The 17,675-nt window shown below is 55.9% G+C and overlaps 2 protein-coding genes and 1 pseudogene across 2 annotated transcripts; all 3 read right to left on the bottom strand.

The window, feature by feature from the left end:
- Positions 1 to 302: 302 nt before the first annotated feature.
- On the bottom strand, positions 303 to 2,145 carry LOC117437649 (histone H3.3-like; annotated as a pseudogene).
- A 583-nt stretch (positions 2,146 to 2,728) lies between these two features.
- Positions 2,729 to 5,602, bottom strand: SELENOW (selenoprotein W). Its single transcript, XM_034072156.1, has 5 exons — positions 5,530 to 5,602; positions 4,835 to 4,859; positions 4,647 to 4,700; positions 3,818 to 3,892; positions 2,729 to 3,175 (listed from the first exon to the last, which is right to left on the bottom strand). Exons 1-5 carry the CDS (start codon positions 5,562 to 5,564, stop codon positions 3,095 to 3,097), a joined length of 270 nt encoding a protein of 89 aa, XP_033928047.1. The 5' UTR covers positions 5,565 to 5,602; the 3' UTR covers positions 2,729 to 3,094.
- A 1,010-nt stretch (positions 5,603 to 6,612) lies between these two features.
- NOP53 (NOP53 ribosome biogenesis factor) lies at positions 6,613 to 16,414 on the bottom strand. The gene is made up of 12 exons (XM_034072139.1): positions 16,201 to 16,414; positions 15,776 to 15,846; positions 15,223 to 15,301; positions 13,221 to 13,429; positions 12,498 to 12,568; positions 11,893 to 11,985; positions 10,871 to 10,975; positions 10,599 to 10,760; positions 8,670 to 8,845; positions 7,701 to 7,767; positions 6,767 to 6,843; positions 6,613 to 6,673 (listed from the first exon to the last, which is right to left on the bottom strand). Exons 1-12 carry the CDS (start codon positions 16,398 to 16,400, stop codon positions 6,613 to 6,615), a joined length of 1,371 nt encoding a protein of 456 aa, XP_033928030.1. The 5' UTR covers positions 16,401 to 16,414.
- Positions 16,415 to 17,675: the final 1,261 nt, after the last annotated feature.

Here is a 17,675-nt window from a genome sequence, read left to right as displayed (position 1 = left end):
ATTTATGGATAAAATCCATATATTTATGGATAAACCCCTTCTATTATGGATATCCCCCTATATTCATTGATTAAATCCCTATATTTATGGATAAAACCCTTATATTATGGATATCCCCCTCTATTTATGGGTTAAATCCCTATATTTATGCATAAACCCCTTCTATTATGGACACCCCCCTCTCTTTATGGCTTAACCCCCTCTATTTCTATCCCAATGGCTCCATTTCCACCTTGGGAACCACTTCCCATCGAGCCAAACACCCCCCCCCATAATCCCATAAGGAATATCACGGTGATCCCATTCACCCAGGGAATATGGATGGGTTCCCTTTATTCCAGAGCCGGGAAGAGCACCGGGATAAGAAGCAGGAATCACCTCCCAATTCCATACCCAACCCCCCAAATCCATCGGGATCATGTAGAAAACATGGGAATTCCAACCCAGAAGTGTCCAAACCAAAGGGGAAATGAGCCCAAATCCATCCCAAATCCCATTGTTTCCCCCCCATATCCCAGTTGGAATTGTCTCCTGCCTTAAGCGCCAGCTGGATGTCCTTGGGCATGATGGTGACCCTCTTGGCGTGGATGGCACAGAGGTTGGTGTCCTCGAACAGCCCAACCAGGTAGGATTCACTGGCTTCCTGATGGGAATGGGGTGGTGGGATAATGGGGATGGGGATGGGGGGGTTAAAGGGGTAATGGGGGGGTGTTAAAGGGGCAATTGGGGGTGTTAAAGGGGCAATGGGGGGTGTTAAGGGGGCAATGAGAGGGTGATTAAGGGGACAATGGGGGCTGTTAAAGGGGCAATGGGGGAGTTAAAGGGGCAATGGGGAGAGGGTTAAAGGGGCAATGGGGGATGTTAAGGGGGCAAAGTAGGGGGCTGTTAAAGGGGAAATGGGGGGTATGCTAAATGGGTAGTGAGGGGATTGTTAAAGGGGTAATGCAGGGGAGTTAAAGGGGCACTGGGGGAGTGTTAAGGGGGTAATGGGGTGTTAAAGGCACAATGGGGGGGTTAAAGGGGCAACAGGAAGGGTTAAATGGGTAATTGGGGGGATTTAAAAGGGGCAATGGGAAGGGTTAAAAGGGAAATGTGGGGGGGTCTTAAAGGGTCTATGGGGGTGTTAAAAGGGCAATGGGGGCTGTTAAAGGCACAATGGGGGGCTGTTAAAGGGGCAATAGGGGGAGTTTTAAAGGGGCAATGGGGGGTTGATAAAGGGGCAATGGGGAGGGGGTTGAAGGGGTAATGGGGAGGGTTAAAGGGGAAATGCGCGGGGGTTCTTAAAGAGGCAATGGGGGGCTGTTAAAGGGGCAATTGGGGGGAGTTAAAGGGGAAATGGGAGGGAGCCAAAGGGGCAATGGGGGGGCTGTTAAGTGGCAATGAGGGGGTGTTAAAGGGGCTATGGGGGGAGTTAAAGGCACAAGAGGGGAGTTAATGGCACAAAGGGGGGGCTGTTAAAAGGGCAATGGGGGGGCAGTTAAAGGGGCAATGGGGAGGGGGTTAAAGGGGCAATGGGGGCTGTTAAAGTGGCAATGGGGGCTGTTAAAGTGGCAATGGGGGGCTGTTAAAAGGGCAATAGGGGGAGTTAAAGGGATAATGGGGGGGCAATGGGGGGGGGGGGGCTGTTAAAGGGGCCCTGCCCGTGTGCCGTTACCCGGACCCCGTCTGTCTGTGCCCCCCCCCGCACCTGCAGGGCCCCAATGGCCGCGCTCTGGAAGCTCAGGTCGGTCTTGAAGCTGCCTCTGGAACGGCAGCTTCCGGATCAGCAGCTCCGTTGACTTCCGGTACCTCCGGATCTCCCTTAGGGCCACGGTCCCGGGTCTGTGGGGGGCACCGACCGGTTACACCTCACTACGCGAGCCCGAGGCTTCACCGCGGCCTAGGCCCGCACCGGTAGACGGGGCGCTCTTCGGTCGCCAATTGCTTCCTCGGGGCCTTCCCCCCGTTGACTTCCGCTCTGTTTGCTTCGTTCGGGCCATAACGGAGCCTCAGGACCGGGGGGGGTGAACCGGGACCGGGCCCGACGGGAACGGGGCACCGAGGAGGTGTAGGCCGCGCTGCTGCACTCGGACTACAAGTCCCAGAATGCTCCGCGGTGCCTTGTGGCCAATGGGGTGAGGGATGAGGGGATGAGCCAATCAGGGAGCTGGGAGGCAGCCAATGGGAGGTCAGAGGTAAGAGGGAGGAGGGGCTAAGGGGGAGGAGACTCAGGTGGAGGCTGCGGTGGGTGAGGGCTTCCGGTACCGTGTTAATGCTGCCGGTACCGGTTTAATGCTTCCGGTTCCGGGTTTAATTCATCCGGTACCGGTTTAATGCTTCCGGTATCGGGTTTAATGCATCCGGTTTAATGGCTCCGGTACCGGTTTAATGCTTCCGGTACAGGTTTTAATGTTTCCGGTACCGGTTTTAATGCTTCCGGTACCGGCTTAATGCTTCCGGTACCGGTTGGGTGCTTCCGGTACCGGTTTAATGCATCCGGTACCGGTTGAGTGCTTCCGCTTCCGGTTTAATGCTTCCGGTACCTGTTTAATGGCTCCGGTTCCGGGTTTAATACATCCGGTTCAATGGCTCCGGTACCGGTTGAGTGCTTCCGGTTCCGGTTCAATGGCTCCGGTCAGCCCAACCCCCCCCCCCCCCCCCCCCCCCCCCCCGATGCCTCCATCCCATTCCCGGTCAGTTTTCCATGAATTTATTCAATTCCATAAACATGGAATGGGGGGAGGGGGGGGGAGGGTTAAATCCCAATGGGATCATCCACAGGGAAAACAGGGATCATCCATAGGGAAAATGGGATCATCCATAGGGAAAACAGGGATCATCCATAGGGAAAACAGGATCATCCATAGGGAAAACAGGGATCAACCATAGGGAAAACAGGGATCATCCATAGGGAAAACTGGGATCATCCATAGGGAAAAGGGCTGGGAATGGGGCATGGATCCCACCGGCGCCGCGTGGGTATCGGGGCTCAACCCATTACTTTTGGCTGTTCCCGTCATGGAGCGCTGCGGGGGTGGGAATGGGGTCGGGAATACTGGGAATGGGGTCGGGAATGGCATTGGGAATGCCGGGAATGGGGTTGGGAATACCGGGGTTACATGGGGGGCAGGAGGGCACTGATGGAGCTGAGGATGCGCTGGAGCTTGGCCTCCGAGTCCACGAAGCCGTCGCCGGCCTGGAATGGGAATGGGATTGGGAATGGGGGGGGATGGGAGGGGAAAGGGGGTGGGAATGGGGGATATGGAAGGAAAAGGGGGGGAATAGGGGAAATTGGAAGGGAAAAAGTGGGAATAGGGAGAAAATGGAAGGAAAAGGTGGGAATGGGGGGGGAAGTGGGATAATGAAAGGGAAAAGGTGGGAAATGGAAGGGAAATGATGGGAATAGGGGGAATGGAAGGGAAAAGGTGGGAAGAGAAGGAAGTGGAAGGAAAAGGGGGTGGGAATAAGGCGGAAGATATGGGAAGAGGGGAATAGGATAGGGAAAAGGAAGGGATATGGCAAGGAAAGGGAACAGGGAAGGGGGAAAGAGATGGGGATGGAAGGAAGAGGAATGGGATAGGGAAGGATTGGGATGGGAAAACGGGAAATGGGAAGGAAAAGGGGGAATATGGCAGGAAAAGAGTGGGAATGGGAAGGAAATGGGGGGGGGGATGGGAAGGAAGGGGTGGGAAAAGCAGGGAATGGGAAGGGGAATTGGGGGGGATGGGAATTGGGGGGATGGGAATGGGAATTGGGGGGGATGGGAATGGGAATTGGGGGGGATGGGAATGGGAATTGGGGGGGATGGGGGGGGTGAAGGGGGGGGAGGGGCCCCAACCTTCTTAGAGTGCACGAGCCGCCCCCCCACGGTCACCTCGAACCATCCGGTCACTTCCGGTGTGCCCTGCCCCTGCTGGGGGGGGGATGGGGGGGGGGAACCCCAATGGGTGTGAGACACCCCCAGCATCAATGAGACCCTCCCATCACCCCCATGTGATCATGTCATCATCATGTGACCCCTTTATCATCACCTCCACATGATCCTATCACCCCCATTTGACCCCCCATCACCCCCATGTGACCCCCCCATCACCACAGCCATGTGACCCCATCACCACCCCCACATGACCTCCCCATCACCCCCATGTGATCCTGTCATCATCATGTGACCCCATTATCATCACTCCCATGTGACCACCCCCATCATCACCCCAATGTGACCCCATCACCACCCCCACGTGACCTATCACCCCAATTTGACCCCCCTATTGCCCCACTGAGATGCCCCCATCACCCCCATGTGACCCCCTCATTACCCCAATGTGACCCTGCCATTACCCCCATGTGACCACCTCATCACCCCAGTATGACCCCCCATCACCATGTGACCCCCCCATCATCACCCCCATGTGATCCCATCACCCCCACATGACCCTCTCGTCACCCCACGTGACCCCATTACCCCCATGAGACCCCCCACCATCACCCCATGACCCCCATCATCACCCCAATGAGACCCCCCATCAACCCAATGTGACCCTCACGTGACCCCCATCACCCTCCACGTGATTCCTCCATCATCACCCCCATGTGACCCCATCACCCTCATGTGACCCCCCCCATCACCCCCACGTGACCCTCCCCATCATCACGTGACCCCCCCTCACCACTTCCAGCGCTCCCGGGAAGCGCCGCTCCAGTTCCTGCTTCAGTGCCTGGAACTGGGAATGATGGAGGGGGGAGGGGGGGGAGGGGTCACCCCAGTGTTGGAATGGGGGGGGAGGGGTCACCCCAGTGTTGGAATGGGGGGGGGAGGGGGGGGGGGGGCAATGGGGGAGGGGCACTTGGGGCTCACCTTGGGTTTGTAGCCTCAGGCTCCGCTATGGGGAGAGAGTCAGAGGGGGGGCTGAAAAGGGAACCCCCCCCCCAAAATGGGGACCCCCCCAATGACCCCCATAGGGAACAAAGGGATCCCCCTATGGCTCCCATAGGAAACAAAGGGACACCCCCACAATAACCCCATAGGGAACAAATGGACCCCCCCAGTGACCCCATAGGGAACAAAGGCCCCCCCCCCCCAATGACCCCCACAGGGAACAAAGGGACCCCCTCAAGTGACCCCATAGGGAGCAAAGGGACCCCCCCAATGACCCCATAGGGAACAAAGGGACCCCCCAATGACCCCATAGGGAACAAAGGGATCCCCCTATGGCCCCCATAGGAAACAAAGGGACCCCCCCCATGACCCCCATAGGGAACAAGGGGACCCCCCCAATGACCCCCATAGGGAACAATGGGACCCCCCCCAACGAACCCTATAGGGAACAAAGCGACCCCCCCAATGACCCCATAGGGAACAAAGGGATCCCCCAATGACCCCATAGGGAACAAAGGGACCCCCCCAATGACCCCCATAGGGAACAATGGGACCCCCCCAGTGACCCCCATAGGGAACAATGGGACCCCCCAATGACCCCATAGGGAACAATGGGACCCCCCCAATGACCCCATAGGGAACAATGGGACCCCCACGCCCCCCCCCCCCGGTACCAGTAGACAACGGAGACGCGGAGCTTAGGAGCCATGGCTGCGGCTGTGACTGCGCATGCGCGGGGCTGGCCCCGCCCCCAGGCTGCCCCTAAGCTCCGCCCCCTCCCATTATATAATCCCATTATAACCAGTGACTAATCCCAGTGTAACCAGTGATTGATTCCATTATAACCAGTGATTGATCCCAATATAACCAGTGACTGATCCCAGTATAACCAGTGACTGATCCCAGTATAACCAGTGATTGATCCCAGTGTAACCAGTGATTGATCCCAGTGTAACCAGTGATTGATCCCATTATAACCAGTGATTGATCCCAGTGTAACCAGTGATTGATCTCATTATACCCAGTGATTGATCCCAATATAACCAGTGATTGATCCCATTATAACCAGTGATTGGTCCCAGTGTAACCAGTGATTGATCCCAGTGTAACCAGTGATTGATCCCAGTATAACCAGTGATTGATCCCATTATAACCAGTGATTGATCCCAGTATAACCAGTGATTGATCCCATTATAACCAGTGATGAATCCCAGTATAACCAGTGACTGATCCGGACCCATCTGCACTTCCCCCCCATTCCCCCCCTGTGTCCCAGTGCTCCCCCCATAGAATCCAATGGGATCAGCCATTGTGCCAAAGAGTTTATTGGGATAACGAATCCAATGGGATCCACGTCACAGCCTGGAAGAGATAACAGGGGGTTGGGGAGGGCTCAGACCCACACTTATGGGTCCAGACCCACACTTGGGGGGCTCAGACCCACACTTATGGGTCCAGACCCATATTTGGGGGGCTCAGACCCACACTTATGGGTCCAGACCCACACCTGGGGGGCTCAGACCCACACTTATGGGTCCAGACCCACACTTGGGGGGTCCAGACCCATGTTTATGGGTCCAGACCCACACTTATGGGGCTCAGACCCACACTTATGGGTCCAGACCCACACCTGGGGGGTCCAGACCCATGTTTATGGGTCCAGACCCACACTTATGGGGCTCAGACCCACACTTGGGGGGCTCAGACCCACACTTACGGGTCCAGACCCACACTTATGGGGCAGGGGGGGGTCACACTCACGTCACGGCCCTGAACGCCCTCTTCTCCACATACTTGAGGCGATACCTGCGCTTGAACCTGGCCACAGGGGGGGGTCCAGCATCAGCCCCATTGCCCCCCATGTGTGGGGCAGGACCCACATATCCCCCCCCCCAGACCCCGACCCCTTACTTGGCTCTTTCCCTTGGCTCAATCATGTTCCGCTTCTGGAAGCTCTTGAAGCGATCCCGGAGGATGCTGCCTTCCGGCTGGGAATGGGAAAGAGAGATGGGAATTGGGTGGGAAAGAGATAGGAATGGGGGGGAAGAGATGGGAATAGGGTGGGAATGGCGATAGGAAAGAGATGGGAATGGGGTGGGGAAAGAGATGGGAATGAGGGGGAAAAGAGATGGGAATGGGGGGGAAAGAGATGGGAATGGGGGGGAAAAGAAATGGGAATGGGGGGGAAAGAGATGGGAATGGGGGGGAAAAGAAATAGGAATGGGGGGGAAAGAGATGGGAATGGGGTGGGAATGGCGATAGGAAAGAGATGGGAATGGGGTGGGGAAAGATGGGAATAGGGGGGAAAAGAGATGGGAATGGGGTTGGAATGGGGGGGAAAAGAGATGGGAATGGGGAAGGAAATTAAATGGGAATGGGGGTGGGAAAGAGATGGGAATGGGGGAGAGGAGAGATGGGAATAGGGTGGGAACGTGGGGGGGAAAAGAGATGGGAATGGGGGGAGAGATGGGAATAGGATGGGAATGGGGGGGGGAAGAGATGAGAATGGGTGGGGGGGAGAGATGGGAATGGGAGGAGAGGAAGAGATGGGAATAGGGTTGGAATGGGGGGGAAAGAGTTGGGAACAGGGTGGGAATGGGAAGGAAAAGAGATGGGAATGTGGGAACCCCCCCCCGGGCCCCCCCTCTGCACCCTCAGCACCCAAGGCCTCACCCCCTCGGCAAGGCCTTGGGCCCCCGGAAGCCTTCACATTCCCATGGGAACACGATGCTCCCATCGGGAATCCTCACAGCGCAAGGATGGGGCTCATCACTGGGTGCTGCCCCTCCCCCACCCCGGGTGCCCCCTCCCCCACCCCCCCCCCCCATCCCATCCCCTCCCCCACCTTCAGCCCCCGCAGGCACTCGGGGATCTCGTGGCTCAGCTGCACGTCCAGAGCTGGCGCCTGGTACCTGTGGAGCAACAATGGAGCCCAATGGATCCCAATGCATCCCAATAGATCCCAGTGCATCCCAATGCATCTCAGTGCATCCCAATGGACCCTAAATACATCCCAATGCATCCCAATGTATCCCACTGAACCCCCAGAGTGTCCCAATGCGTCTCAATACATCCCAATGTACCCCCAGTGCATCCCAATGTACCCCAGTGTGTCACAATGCATCCCACTGCATCCCAATGGATCCCAGTGTATCTCAATGTACCCTAAATACATCCCAATGCATCTCAGTGCATCCCAATGTACCCTAAATACATCCCAATGCATCCCAATGTATCCCAATGAACCCCCAGTGTGTCCCAATACGTCTCAATACATCCCAATGTATCCTAATGTACCCCCAGTGCATCCCAATGTACCCCAGTGTGTCACAATGCATCCCACTGCATCCCAATGGATCCCAGTGTATCTCAATGTACCCTAAATACATCCCAATGCATCCCAATGTACCCCCAGTGCATCCCAATGCACCCCAATGTACCACTAATGAACCCCAATGTACTGCAACGAACCCCAATGTACCCCAGCACATCCCAATGCACCCCCATGTATACCAATGGACTCCCAGTGCATCCCAATGCACCCCTAATACACCCCAGTGCATCCCAATGCACCCCACATCCACCCCAATGAAACCCTAATGCACCCCAATACATCCCAATGCACCCCAATGTATCCTCAGTGCATCCCAATGCACCCCTAATGAACCCATGTACCCCAATGTACCCCAATGCCCCCCAGAGTACCCCAAATCCCCCCCTCCTTAAACCCCCATTACCCCCCCGTCGGCTTTGACTCCACCCCCTCCCTCTTTGACCACGCCCCCTCCCCCTCTGGCCCCGCCCCCTCTCTCACCGCAGCCTCCCCACGCGTCGGGGTCGTGACCTCTCGGCGGCGCGCGCGGCCGCCCTGAGCGCGCGCCGCCGCCGGAGCTCCGCCTCCGCGCGCGTCACGTGACGGCGGAGGGCGCGCAACCGGAACAGCTCCTGGCGCGCGCGCCGCGCGGCCGCCTCCCTCCGCTGCTGCTGCGCCTGCGCGGGGGGGGGAGGGAGGAACAGCCGTTAGTGTCCCATTGACATCCATGTGTCCCATTGACATCCATGTGTGCCATTGACATCCATGTGTCCCATTGATATCCATGTATCCCATTGACATCCATGTGTCCCATTGATATCCATGTATCCCATTGACATCCATGTGTCCCATTGATATCCATGTATCCCATTGACATCCATGTGTCCCATTGATAACCCTGTATCCCATTGATATCCATGTGTGCCATTGACATCCATGTATCCCATTGACATCCCTGCATCCCATTGATATCCATGTGTGCCATTGACATCCATGTATCCCATTGATATCCATGTGTGCCATTGACATCCATGTATCCCATTGACATCCCTGTATCCCATTGATATCCATGTGTGCCATTGATATCCATGTGTGCCATTGATATCACTGTATCCCATTGATATCCATGTATCCTATTGATATCCATGTATCCCATTGACATCCATGTGTCCCACTGACATCCCTGTATAACATTGATACCCATGTGTCCCATTGATATCCCTGTATCCCATTGATATCCATGTATCCCATCAATATCCATGTATCCCATTGGCATCCATGTATCCCATTGACATCCATGTGTGCCATTGACATCCATGTGTCCCATTGATATCCATGTGTCCCATTGATATCCATGTATCCCATTGACATCCATGTGTCCCATTGACATCCATGTGTCCCATTGACATCCATGTATCCCATTGATATCCATGTATCCCATTGGCATCCATGTGTCCTATTGATATCCCTGTATCCCATTGATATCCATGTATCCCATTGATATCCATGTGTGCCATTGACATCCATGTGTGCCATTGATATCCCTGTGTCCCATTGATATCCCTGTGTCCCATTGATATCCATGTGTGCCATTGACATCCATGTATCCCATTGATATCCATGTATCCCATTGGCATCCATGTATCCCATTGATATCCATGTATCCCATTGGCATCCATGTATCCCATTGATATCCATGTATCCCATTGACATCCATGTGTCCCATTGACATCCATGTGTCCCACTGATATCCATGTATCCCATTGATATCCATGTATCCCATTGACATCCATGTATCCCATTGATATCCCTGTATCCCATTGATATCCATGTATCCCATTGCCATCCCTGTATCCCATTGATATCCATGTATCCCATTGGCATCCATGTGTCCCATTGACATCAATGTATCCCATTGATATCCATGTATCCCATTGATATCTATGTGTCCCATTAACATCCATGTGTGCCATTGATATCCCTGTATCCCATTGATATCCATGTATCCCATTGACATCCCTGTGTCCCACTGGCACCCATGTATCCCACTGGCATCCCCGTCTCCCATTAACATCCCCGTGTCCCATTGACATCCCCATATCCTATTGGCATCCCCGTGTCCCATTGACATCCCCATATCCTATTGGCGTCCCATTGACGTCCCCGTATCCCACTGACATCTATGTGTCCCACTGGGATCCCCCATATCCCATTGACATCCAGCCGTATCCCATTGACACCGCTGTATCCCATTGACATCCCCGTATCCCATTGACATCCCCGTATCCCATTGACATCCCTGTATCCCATTGACATCCATATGTCCCATTGACATCCATGTGTCCCATTGCCATCCCCATATCCCATTGACCCCATATCTCCCACCCCCACCCCTATTCCCACCATCCCCCCATCCCAACCCCTCCTCACCAGCGCTCGCGCTTCCTTCTCCCTGCGCCTCTGCTGCTCCGTCTTCTTCCCCTTGGATCCCTTTGGAGCTTCCCGAGGCTCCACTTCCTTATCCTGCTCTTCCTCCTCCTCCTCCTCCTCCTCCTCCAGGAGCCCCTCGCACTGCTCCTGGAGCACTGTCTCCTGCAGGAAATCCCATGGGAAGTGGGATCAGATCATGGCTATGGGATGGGGCTGGAAATGGGATGGGGATGGAAGTGGGATGGGATGGGGGGGGGGGGGGGGGGTCTCACAGGGGTGGGAAGCGGAATTCCGTCCGGGATCTTCAGCCTCCGCTCCAGTTTCTGCTCTTCCCGTTGCTTCTTCAGCTCCTCCTCGTGTGCCCGTAACAGCAGTGCCTGGGGGGGGGGGCATTTAATCCAATGGGGGGTCCCATTCATCTCTATGGGGGATCCCATTCACCCATATGGGGTTTGGTCCCATTCACCCCTATGGGGTTTGGTCCCATTCACCCATATGGGGGTTCCCATTCACACCAATGGGGTTTGGTCCCATTCACCCGATGGGGGTGGTCCAATTCACCCCTATGGGGAGGTTCCATTCACCCCTATAGAGGCTCCCATTCGCCACAATGGGGGAGGTTCCCATTCATCCCTATGGGGAGGGAAGGTCCCATTCACCCCAACAGGGTTGGTCCCCTTCACCCCCATGTGGGGGGCTCCCATTCACCCCAGTGGGGGGGGAGTTCCCTTTCACCCCAATGGGGATTTCTATTCACCCCATGGGGCGGAGCTCCCATTCACCCCAATAGGGGGGAGCTCCCATTCACGCCAATGGGGAGGGAGGTCCCATTCACCCCTATGGGTTGGGAGGTCCCATTCACCCCAATGGAGGGGATCCCATTCACCCCAATGGAGAGGGAGGTCCCATTCACCCCTATTGGGGGGGGGTCCCATTCACCCTTATGGGGTTTCCAATTCACCCCTATGGGGAGGGAGGTCCATTCACCCCAATGTGAGGGGTTCCCATTCACCCCACTGGGGGGAGGAGGTCCCATTCATCGCAATGGGGGGAAGCTCCCATTCACCCCTATGGGGGGGAGCTCCCATTCATCCCAATGTGAAGGGTTCCCATTCACCCCAATGGGGGTGTTCCCATTCACCCCAATGGGGGTTCCCATTCACCCCTATGGGGAGGGAGCTCCCATTCACCCCTGTGGGAGGGAGCTCCCATTCACCCCTGTGGGAGGGAGCTCCCATTCACCCCTACAGGGGGGTTCCCATTCACCCCTATGGGGTGTTCCCGGTGCCCCCACCTGGTGCTCCCCAAAGGCAGGGTTATAGGAGCCGCCGCCATCGATGACCTCCAGAGCCGGCACCTCCGGAAGCGGCTGCAGCCGCGTGGGACGCTGGGATTTTGGGGGGGGGGGGGGTTAGGGGGGGGGTCAAGGTCCCAACCCCCCTTGAACCCATTTAACCCCCATTAAACCCCCTTAAACACCCCTGAACCCCCTTTTAAACCCCTTTAACCCCCATTGAACCCCTTTTAAAACCCCCCCTTTAACACCTTAAAAGCCCCATTGGATTCCCTTAAAAGCCCCCTTGAGCCGCCCCAAAACCCCCTTTAACACCCCCAAACCCCCTCCAACCCCCTTGAACCCCTCCTTTAACCCCCCTTAAACCCCACTGAGACCCCTTTAAAACCCCCTGAACCCCCCCCTTTAACTCCCATTGAACCCCCTCTTGGAACCCCTTAAACCCCCCAACCCCCCCTTGGACTCCCCCCTTTAAACCCCATTGAACCCCCTTAACCCCCCCCCGAACCCACACTTTAACCTCCATTGAACCTCCATTTAAACCCCATTAAACCCCCAAACCCCCCCTTGCACCCCCCCTTTAACCCCCATTGACCCCCCCTTACCTTGATCTTGGCCTTCTTGGTCTGCTGCAGGAACCATGGGTCCTGCCCCACCAGTGCCTGGTCCAGAGGGTCTGGGTGGGGGGCACAGCATGGTTTGACCCCCCATCCCCCCCTTATTGCCCCCCACAACCCCCCTTATTGCCCCTCCAGCCCTCCCCTATTGCCCCCCACAACACCCCCCTTATTGCCCCACAACCCCCCTATTGCCCCCCACAACCCCCCCTTACTGCCCCCCCCAAACCCCCCTTATTGCCCCCCAACCCCCCCCATTGCCCTCCAAACCCCCCTTATTGCCCCCCAACCCCCTTATTGCCCCCCACAACCCCCCTTATTTCCCCCCCCAACCCCCCCTTATTGCCCCCCACAACCCCCCCTTATTGCCCACCCCAAACCCCCCTGTTGCCCCCCCAAACCCCCCTTATTGCCCCCCCAACCCCCCTTATTGCCCCACAACCCCCCTATTGCCCCCCCACAACCCCCCCTTATTGCCCCCCAAACCCCCCTTATTGCCCCCCAAACCCCCCTTATTGCCCCCCCAACCCCACCTTATTGCCCCCCCAACCCCCCTATTGCCCCCCCACCCCCCTATTGCCCCCCCGAACCCCCCTTATTGCCCCACAACCCCCCTATTTCCCCCCCCATTGCCCCCCAACCCCCCTTATTGCCCCCAACCCCCCCCATTGCCCCCCCCCATTGCCCCCCCCATTACCCCCCATCACTTACTATGGGCCCCCCACAGGTCATAGAAGTCCCTCTGTGGGTCCGAGCGCCCCTTTTCCCGGTGGGGGGGGGCGGGGGGGGGTTTATCCCTCCGGAGGCGGCTCCGGAGGCGCCGCTCTTCCCGTGGGAATCGTCCCTTTGCCGCCTGCTTGGCCCAGAATTCCCGATGGTGCCGAAGCTTCCGGGCGTTGGGAATCTGGTGGGCGAGGATGCTGGGAATGGGGAGGGGGGGTTAGAAGGGGGGGGAGAGGGGATGGGGGGAGGGGATGGGGAGAGGGAATGGGGATAGGGAATGGGGAGAGGGAATGGGGATAGGGAATGGGGAGAGGGAATGGGGAGAGGGAATGGGGAGAGGGAATGGGGAGAGGGAATGGGGAGAGGGAATGGGAATGGGGATAGGGAATGGGGATGGAGATAGGGAATAGGGATGGAGGTAGGGAATGGGGAGAGATGGGGGGTTAAGGGGGGGATGGGGAGAGGGGATGGGGATAGGGAATGGGGATGGGGATAGGGAATAGGGATGGAGGTAGGGAATGGGGAGAGATGGGGGTTAAATGGGGGAGGGGGAGAGGGGATGGGGATAGGGAATGGGGAGAGAGGGGGGGGTAAAGGGGGGGATGGGGAGAGGGGATGGGGGGAGGGAATGGGGATAGGGAATGGGGGTTAAAGGGGAGGGATGGGGAGAGGGAATGGGGATGGGGAATAGGGATGGAGGTAGGGAATGGGGAGAGATGGGGGGTTAAAGGGGGGGATGGGGAGAGGGGATGGGGATGGAGATAGGGAATGGGGATAGAGAATGGGGATAAGGAATGGGGATGGAAGTAGGGAAGAGGAAGGGGGGAGAGAGGGAAAAGGGATATAGGGAATAGGGAACAGGGATAGAAACAAAAAATAGGGATAAATAGGGATGGGAATAGGGATAAAAACAGGGAATAGAAACAAGGAATATGAATAAAAACAGGGAATAGGAATAGAAAGATGGAATAGGGATAAACACGGATGGGAATAGGAAAAAGGAAACAGGGATAGAAACAGGGAACAGGGAATAGAAACAGGGAATACAAATAAACAGGGATGGGAATAGGGAAAAGGAAATAGGGACAGAAACAGGGAATAGGAACACGGAATAAGGATAAACCAGGATGGGAACAGCAAATAGAAACAGGGAATAGGGATAAACAGGGATGGGAACAGGGAAAAGGGAACAGGAATAGAAAGAAGAAGAATAGAGATAAAAGACCAGGATATAGGGATGGGAATAGGGAAAACAGGGATAGGGGCAGGAAAGAGGAATAAAGAATAGGGATAAAGGTGAAAACACGGGAAACAGGGATAGGGAAAAGGGAACAGGGATAAAGATAGGGAATAGGAAACAAATGGGAATAGGGATGAGGAAACAAGCATTGGGATAGGGAATAGAGATAGAAATAGGGAATAGGAATAGAAGGAAAAGAGCAAAAAACAGGGGTGGAGATAGGGGAAAGGGAACAGGGATAAAGGTAGGGAAGAGGAAAACAGGGATCGAGATAGGGAATAGGAAATGGATGGAAGTGGGGAAAACAAGGATAGAGATAGGGAATGGGAAACAGGGATGGGGGCAGGAAACAGGGATAGGGAATAGGGAACAGGGATAAAGGAAGGGAAGAGGAAATGGACACAGGCAGGGAATGGGAAGCAGGGATGGAAATGGGGAATGGGGATAGAGGGAAAAGCACAGGGAAGAGGGATGGGAATAGGGATAAAGGGAAAAGAACAGGAAATGGGGATAGGAAAAACAGGGATAAAGAGAGAGGAAAGGGGAACAGGGATGGGAATAAGGGAGAGGAAACCAGGATGGGGACAGGAAATAGGGATAGGGAATAGGGATAAAGGGAAAAGAACAGGAAGCAGGGATGGGGATAAAGGAACAAGGATGGGGGCAGGGAACAGGGATCACCCCTCCCCCCCCTCCCCTCCCCTCCCCCCCCCATCCCCACCCCTCCCCCTTCCCCTCCCCCCTCCTTACTCTTTGGGTGCCGGCACCTTGGAAAGCGGCTGCAGAACCAGATCCACGTGGAGAGGCTTCTGGGGGGGGGAGGGGCGGCCTGGGGGGGAGGGGGAAGGTGAAGGGGGGGATGGGGGGGGGCAAAATGGGGGGGTCAAAATGGGGGGGATAGAGCCCAAAAGGGGGGGGATGGGGCCTAAAATGAGGGGGGAGGGGAGTCAAGATGGGGGAGGGGCAACCGAAATGGGGGGGATTGACCCCAAAATGGGGGGGGGGGGGGGAGGGAGCCCAAAATAGGGGAAACGGGGCCCAAAATGGGGGGGGGGGGGAGGGAGCCCAAAATAGGGGAAACGGGGCCCAAAATGGGGGGGATTGAGCCCAAAATATAAGGGATGGGGCCCAAAATGTGGAGGATTTGGCCCAAAATGGGAGGGGGAGAGCCCAAAATAGGGGGGGGACCCAAAATGGGGGGGATTGAACCCAAATTGGGGGGGTTGGGGTCCAAAATGGGAGGGGGGGAACCCAAAATGGGGGGGATTGAACCCAAAATGGGGGTCCCCCCCCAAACCCTCACCCTTGTCCTTGGTGGCGTTCCCAGTGTCCAGGAAGAAGAGGCCTTCGTCCGGTTGCTCTGAGATGAGGCCTCTAAAGGGGAGACGGGACCCAAATGTACCCAAAATCACCCCAAAACCCCCTTTTAGACCCCAAAAATCCCCTTTTTTACCCAAAAATACTGGTTTTGACCCCAAAATCCCGGGTTTGACCCCAAAAATCCCGATTTTTACCTCACAAATCCCCTTTTTAACCCCAAAAATCCCAGTTTTGACCGCCAAAATCCCGGTTTTGACACAAAAAAATCCCCTTTTTGATCCCAAAAATCCCGGTTTTGACCCCAAAAATCCCCTTTTTGACCCAAAAATCCCGTTCTTGACCCCGAAGCCTCTTTTTGATCCCAAAAACCCCGTTTTTCACCCCAAAACCCCGTTTTTGCCCCCTCACCCCGTGATCCGCTGCTCCGAGGCCACCTCCTCCAGGAAGTCGCTGACCTCGCGGCCCAGTTGGGCCTCGGGGCCCGACAGCCGCTTCCAACCCTTCTTCCGGTTCCGGGGCCCCCGGGACCGGCGCCGGGAACCGGAACTGGGGTCACGGGAACCGGGGCCCAGGCCCAGGAACGAAGCGGAGGCCTCGGCCGCCGCCATCTTGGAAAGGGAGAAGCGCGTGAGGAGCGCGCCGGAAGAGAAGAGAGACACTTCCGGTTCATATGTGGTGGGGGCCGCCATCTTGGGAAGGGTGACGACAAGGGGGCTGCCATCTTGGAAAGGGTGAGGAGAAGGGGGCCGCCATCTTGGGAAGGATTCAGCACGGTGGGCGCCGGAAGAGATGAGGGGGAACTTCCGGTTCCTGTGTGTAGAGGGCCGCCATCTTGGGAAGGAATCATCACGGAAGAGAAGAGGGGGCACTTCCGGTTCATGTGTGCTGGGGGCTGCCATCTTGGAAAGGGTGAGGAGATGGAGGCCGCCATCTTGGGAAGGATTCAGCTGGGTAAAGAGAGTGCGCCGGAAGTGATGAGGGAACTTCCGGTTGCTGTGTGTAAGGGAGAGCCATCTTGGGAAGGATCATCACGGAAGGGATGAGGGGACACTTCCGGTTGCCGTGTAGGGGGCCGCCATCTTGGGAAGGGTGAGGCGAAGGGGGCCGCCATCTTGGGAAGGACCATGTTGACTTTTGGGGGGGCCTCCAGATGTGCCCCCCCCCCCCACCGATGCCCCCCTCCTTTACCCCCATTGGTCCCCCCCAGAGCACAGCCTCCAGTCACCATCATCATCATCATCCTTTATTGCGGGGGGGATATTTTGGGGTGATTTGGGTGTTTTTGGGGTGGTTTTGGGCTGGGTTTGGGGCTGGGTTTGGGGGGGGTGTAGAGATCGTTTTGGGCTATTTTGGGGTATTTTAGGGGCTATTTTTTGCCGGTTTTCGGGCTGTTTTGGGGCTGTTCTGGGCTGGTTTAGTGCTATTTTCATGCTCCTTTTGGGGCTATTTTGGCCTCTTTCGGGGCTATTCTCACGCTGCTTTTGGGGCTATTCTGTGTTCTTTTGGGGCTATTTTGCGCTATTTCAGGTCCATTTCCTGCTGGTTTTAGGGCTATTTTGCGCTATTTTCGTGGTCTTCTCGCGCTGCTTTTGGGTCCGTTTCGCGCTATTTTCATGCTGGTTTTGGGGCCATTTCTTGCTATTTTTGCGCTATTTTCATGCTGCTTTGGGGGTTATTTTACCGCTGGTTTTGGCTCCATTTACCGCTATTTTCCTGCTATTTTCAGCTGGTTTTGGGTCCATTTTGCGCTATTTTCGTGCTATTTTTGGTCCATTTCCTGCTATTTTCATGCTGCTTTTGGGGTTAGTTTAGCGCTGCTTTGGGGTCCATTTCATGCAATTTTCACGCTATTTTTGGTCCATTTCACGCAATTTTCATGCTAT

This window comes from Melopsittacus undulatus, chromosome 24 (genome assembly GCF_012275295.1).
Source record: "Melopsittacus undulatus isolate bMelUnd1 chromosome 24, bMelUnd1.mat.Z, whole genome shotgun sequence".
In the NCBI taxonomy this organism is placed as follows: domain Eukaryota; kingdom Metazoa; phylum Chordata; class Aves; order Psittaciformes; family Psittaculidae; genus Melopsittacus; species Melopsittacus undulatus.
The sequence above is the reverse complement of the archived record's forward strand: the minus strand, read 5'-3'. Positions and strand labels throughout refer to the sequence as shown.